This window comes from Neofelis nebulosa, chromosome 17 (assembly GCF_028018385.1).
Source record: "Neofelis nebulosa isolate mNeoNeb1 chromosome 17, mNeoNeb1.pri, whole genome shotgun sequence".
Taxonomy (NCBI): Eukaryota; Metazoa; Chordata; class Mammalia; order Carnivora; family Felidae; genus Neofelis; species Neofelis nebulosa.
Window position 1 is genome coordinate 2,369,921 of NC_080798.1, and position 6,000 is coordinate 2,375,920.

The window sequence follows — 6,000 nt, forward strand, 5'->3', positions numbered from 1 at the left end:
ATGACTTGCATCTAAAGGTCTTCCCACATTCATGGCAATCAAAGGGTTTTTCACCAGTATGAATCCTCTTATGCTGACAAAGATATGAAGAAGTATTAAAGGCCTTCCCACATGCAGGGCATCCAAAGGGCTTCACTCCATTCTGCATCCTATCGTGCGTAACAAGTGAAGAGTGGTTACTGAAAGTTTTCCCACATACCTGACTTTCACAGGGTCTTTCCCCTGTATGACTCCTCCTATGATTGACCAAATGGCACCTGTAGGTAAAGGCATTTCCAGATTCCTTACATTCATAGTGTTTCTTGCCAGTGTGAAGTCTCCTATGTAGAGTGAGTTACATGATATGGCAAGAGGTCTTTTTTCATTCCATACACTGATATAGTTTTTCTCTGTTGCAGACTAGGAGTCTGGAGTTCTCTCTTGTCCAGCAAGAGAGTGGATGCAGAATTGAATACAAGAGAGGCTAATGTATATATGGGGAGACAAGAGTCCTGAATAGGCGTCCTTTCTCTGTATTTATTAGGATCTTGAAGGCTTACATATGTAATGGACGTGCAGAAAGAAACAATAAAAACCAGTAATAATTAACTCATCAGTGTAAGAGATAAAGGGACTCGAGGGCATGCGGTGTTAGAGGTTAGGGTCAAAGCATAACAACATCTCAGCACCATGCAGACAGCCGTTTCCTGAAGGCACTACATCTGGTTTTCTGACTAAGATAAATGGAACATGCTATCCTGAGAATGGTAAGTTAGTCAAGATTCCATTACGGCCTATATATCATTAGCTGTCCTCAGACACTTTCCTCCTGTTAAGGCGGCTTTCCGCCTGATGCCTTTTAAACCCATTTGTGTAAGTGTAGAGAATTCTTAAACCTATTTCCCACATTTCTCCAGTATGAACTCTCTGATGCTCAATCAGGGAAGACAGACATAGGAAGGACTTCTTACGCTTACTACATTCGTAGGGTTTTTCTCCAGAATGAATTTTCTTATGTCTAGTGAGCCGTGTGCTTTGAGTGAAGACATCACTGCAGTCCTTACATTTGCAGGGTCTTTCCCCACTATGAATTCTCCAGCGATCAATCAGGGCTGAGGAATGGTTGAAGGTCTTTCCACATTCATGGCACTCACGGGACCTTTCTCTAGCATGTGTACTCTGATGCTGAGTAAGATGAGTCATCTGGCTGAAGGTCTTCCTACATTCCTGACATTCGTATGGTGTCTCAGCTGTGTGGATTCTCTCGTGCTGGTTAAGGTGTGCCGTCTGATCGAAGGTTTTACTACATTCATTACATGTATAGGGTCTCTCTCCTGTGTGGATCCTCTGATGTTGAACGAGAGTGGATCGACAGCTAAAGGACTTCCCACACTTACGACACTTGTGGCACTTGTGAAGAATTTTGATAAGCGATAAGGTGTGTATTGATGCAGGAAGTTTTTGCATGTTCTTTACATGGGTTGCTCATTCTTTTCATCACTGTTTCATGTTGGAATGTATCTTCTTCAATAGTCTTCCTTAGAGATAATTCCTTGCTACTCCCCGCTGAAGTAGATAGCGAACGCAAATTTCATACCTTTTATGAGAAGTGAATGGTCACAGAGGTTGCTGCTGACGCTCTGGGTGAACAACGGAAGGGTTATGTTCCAAATCCTGAAGGTCCAAATCCACGGAGGGAATGACAGACAAATCTTCTCCATGAAGCAGGCTGTCTTGACCCATGGCAGTATCCACTTGCCATTGAGTAAGGGGTGTTCCCGTTACAGACCCAAGAGGACTGGAGAAAGAAAGTACAAATCTGTTCAGGGTTGCACTGTGGCTACCAATCTGGGTGTTCTCAACTTAGTCACTAGGAACAAGGCGGAGAAGGATACTCCTGGGCTCGCTGATATTACCATGCCTTGCCACCTGAGGCCTCAGAGAGCAAGCAGAATTGGCAAATTTTTCAATCTCTCTAAAGATAATGATGTTCAGGGCGCCTGGCTGGCTTGGTTGGAAGAACACGCGACTCTTGATGTCAGAGTCGTGAGTTCGAGCCCCACGTGGGGTGTAGAGATTGCTTATAAGCAAACAAACTTAAATTTAAAAACATTTTTGGGGCGCCTGGGTGGCTCGGTCGGTTAAGTGTCTGACTTCGGCTCGGGTCATGATCTTGCGGTCCGTGAGTTCAAGCCCCGCGTCGGGCTCTGTGCTGACAGCTCAGAGCCTGGAGCCTGTTTCAGATTCTGTGTCTCCCTCTCTCTCTGCCCCTCCCCTGTTCATGCTCTGCCTCTGTCTCGAAAATAAATTTAAAAAAAAATTTAAAAACATTTTTAATGTTTTATTTATTTTTGAGACAGAGGGAGACAGAGCATGAGCAGGGGAGGGGAAGAGAGAGAGGGAGACACAGAATCTGAAGCTGATTCCAGGGTCCAAGCTGTCAGCACAGAGCCTGATGCGGGACTCGAACTCACAAACCACAAGACGGTGACCCAAGCTGAAGTTGGATGCTTAACTGACTGAGCCACCCAGGCGTCCCCAAACAAACTTAAATTAAAAAAAAAAAAAAAAAAAAAAAAAAAAGACGATGTTCAGTAGTATGTTGTAAGAAAGCCCCTAAAAAAGAGGAGGAGAAACCTAGAACCAAAGCACCCAACATTCATCATCTTGTTACTCCACATGTCCTGCAACACGGATGTCAGTGTATCACTCTCAAGAAATGGCGTACTGAGGAAAAGTAAGGCAGAGGCTGCAGAATATGGTAAACTGTGACCAAGAGAATGAAAGAGGCCAAAGAAAACACCAGACTGCCGAGAGATGGACGCTGTCCTCGTGAGAACTTCTATCTCTGAGTCTCATTGAAAATGAGATTTTCTAGGGGCGCCTGGGTGGCGCAGTCGGTTAAGCGTCCGACTTCAGCCAGGTCACGATCTCGCGGTCCGTGAGTTCGAGCCCCGCGTCAGGCTCTGGGCTGATGGCTCGGAGCCTGGAGCCTGTTTCCGATTCTGTGTCTCCCTCTCTCTCTGCCCCTCCCCCGTTCATGCTCTGTCTCTCTCTGTCCCAAAAATAAATTAAAAAAAAAAAAGAAAATGAGATTTTCTAGGGGCACCTGGGTGGCTCAGTTGGTTAAGCGTCCAACTTCAGCTCAGGTCATGATCTCACAGTTCAAGCCCTGTGGGTTCAAGTTCGTGGGTTCAAGCCCTGTGTCCTGGAGGGACACCTAGGTGGCTCAGTCAGGTGGGCATCCGACTTCAGCTCAGGTCATGATCTCACAGCTTGTGAGTTGGAGCCCCGCGTCGGGCTCTGTGCTGACAGCTCAGAGCCTGGAGCCTGCTTCAGACTCTGTCTCCCTCTCTCTCTGCCTCTTGCCTGTTCACGCTCTCTCTCTCTCTCTCAAAAATACATAAACATTTTTAAAAAACGAGATCTTCTAAGAATAACAAATAAATAACATCAGACATCAAGTCTCAAAAAAACAGGGGTGGCTGGGTGGCTCAGTCAGCTAAGCACTTCGGCTCAGGTCATGATCTCGCGGTTCATGAGTTTGAGCCCTGTCTCAGGCTCCATGCTGTCAGTGTGGAGCCTGCTTGGGATTCTCTCTCTCTCCATCTCTCTTTAAATAAATAAATAACCTTAAAAAATAGATTTATGTGCATATGGATATGTATCTTTTTTTTTTTTTAATTTTTTTTTCAACGTTTTTTATTTATTTTTGGGACAGAGAGAGACAGAGCATGAACGGGGGAGGGGCAGAGAGAGAGGGAGACACAGAACCGGAAGCAGGCTCCAGGCTCCGAGCCATCAGCCCAGAGCCTGACGCGGGGCTCGAACTCACGGATCGTGAGATCGTGACCTGGCTGAAGTCGGACGCTTAACCGACTGCGCCACCCAGGCGCCCCTGGATATGTATCTTAGAATATACCTTAGGATAGGATATCCCATCTGTCCCCTAATAGGGCCTAGAAACAATAACACCCAAGCAGTAATGAGCACACTCAACCCCCACTCAGCTCCACCCTTTGGTTTCTAAGTTCCATTCTAGAAAGAAAGAGAAAGAAAGAAAGAAAGAAAGAAAGAAAGAAAGAAAGAAAGAAAGAAAGAAAGAAAGAAAGAAAGAAAGAAAGAAAGAAAGAAAGAAAGACCAAAATAAATCCCAGGACACCATGGAGAAATAGAGACCCCAGGGGTGGGTCCGGGAAAGTACAAAATGTGCCTGAATCATCTTGTAGTGCTAGAAGGTAAGGAAGTGCTCATAAAATAATGGGGCATGTCTAAAACACACAGGAACCAACCCGATGGTACTCCCAATAGCTAAACCAGGGACAGCTTGGGCAAAACAAATGAGGGCTTCCTCTCAAGATACTTTTTTTTTTTTTTTTTTTGACTGTCCTAAATTGTTTATTAGGTAAGAATTTTACAAACATTACTTGTATTAACGGTAACGGTGGAGCTGGAGAGTATTGCGTCTTCTCCAAGCCGCACGGCGAGAACCACCAATAGTGTGGTGGAACTTGTGACCCTTTCCGAGGCCACGGCTCTTGCGGCCTGCAGATGTCAGCCCTCGCATCTCCCTGTGCTTGTGGACTGGTTTGGTGATCCACTGGGTGTCAGGGTTTCTTCTGATAGCTTTATGGAATGGATCGATAAGGATAACCTCAAAGAATTTGTATGTGGAATCTTCGCCAACCCAGTAAGAATTCAAGACTCTCAGAGCCCCACAGTGGCGTCCAGCTCGCTCCTCTGCAACAGACTGGAGGCTTCGGGCAAACTTCAGCTGGTTGACACCGTGATGGACAGGCTTGCCATAGGTAGCACCCTTAGGAACTGGGCGTTTGCGGCCACCACGTCGCACACGAATCCGATATATGACATAACCTTGCTTGGCCTTGTAACCCAGTCTACGCGCTTTATCGGGCCGGGTTGGGCGGGGGGCCCTGTGGAGCGCAGAAAGCTGGCGATACTGCCAGCAGCGCACCCTGAGAAGAAAGCGCATTACGTCGGACTGCTTCTTCCTCCATAGCTCCTGGATGTACTTGTAAGCGCCCATCTTGGCTTACCTTTGAACTGATGGCTGCCGCCAGACGGAAAGGAAAGAGCCTCAAGATACTTATTAATTCCAGGGACTAAAATAGTAACTTCACAGTGGAGAGACCTGTCAGACATCCCCTCAGCCATGTTATCAAAGCCAATCTTTCCCAGTTGACATCATGTACCACGTGACATGATGTTCTTAGGAGGACTCATGACTTCTGTGGTCTTCATTTCCAAAATGAATAACTTCAATCTAATCATGGGAAAACATCAGACCTACCTAAGTTGAAGGTCATTCTATAAAATAACTGGCCTTGACTCCTCAAAAAGTATCAAGGTCATGAAAGACAAAGATCTATGGCACTGTCATCAATTGGAGACTCGGAAGACACACCAACTAAATAAACGCAATATACACTGGATCCTTCAACAAAAAAAAGTACACGAGTGGGAAAACTGGCCAAATGAGAATAAGGTCAATAGATGAGCTAACATTATTTTATCAATGTCGATTTCATGTATGCAAGATGTTAACTTCAGGTGCAGGTGGATGAAGGGAACATGGGAGTTGTGTACCATTTTTGCAACTTTTCTCTAAGTTCAAAGGTATTTCACAATAACGTTTTTAAAAAGGGAAATGTTGGGGCGCCTGGGTGGCTTGGTAGGTTGGGTGCCCGACTTCGGCTCAGGTCATGATCTCACAGTCCGTGAGTTCGAGCCCCACGTCAGGCTCTGCGCTGACTGCTCAGAGCCTGCAGCCTGTTTCGGATTCTGTGTCTCCCTCTCTCTCTGCCCCTCCCCTGTTCATGCTCTGTCTCTCTCTGTCTCAAAAATAAATAAACGTTAAAAAAATTAAAAAAAAAGGAAATGTTAAGAAATACAAAGATTGAGGAAATGTCAGATTAAAAGAGATTAAAGAGGCATGACGCTTCAATACAGTATATGCCACCCAATTTTCTGGATTTTTTTTGGTTTTTTGTTTTGTTTTGT

General features: G+C 45.5%; 1 protein-coding gene across 1 annotated transcript; it reads right to left on the bottom strand.

Annotated features, from left to right (window-relative positions):
- Positions 1 to 4,364: 4,364 nt before the first annotated feature.
- Positions 4,365 to 5,075, bottom strand: LOC131499479 (large ribosomal subunit protein eL15). Its single transcript, XM_058707518.1, has one exon. The coding sequence runs from the start codon at positions 5,024 to 5,026 to the stop codon at positions 4,412 to 4,414; it is 615 nt and encodes a 204-aa protein (XP_058563501.1). The 5' UTR covers positions 5,027 to 5,075; the 3' UTR covers positions 4,365 to 4,411.
- Between the last annotated feature and the right edge of the window lie 925 nt (positions 5,076 to 6,000).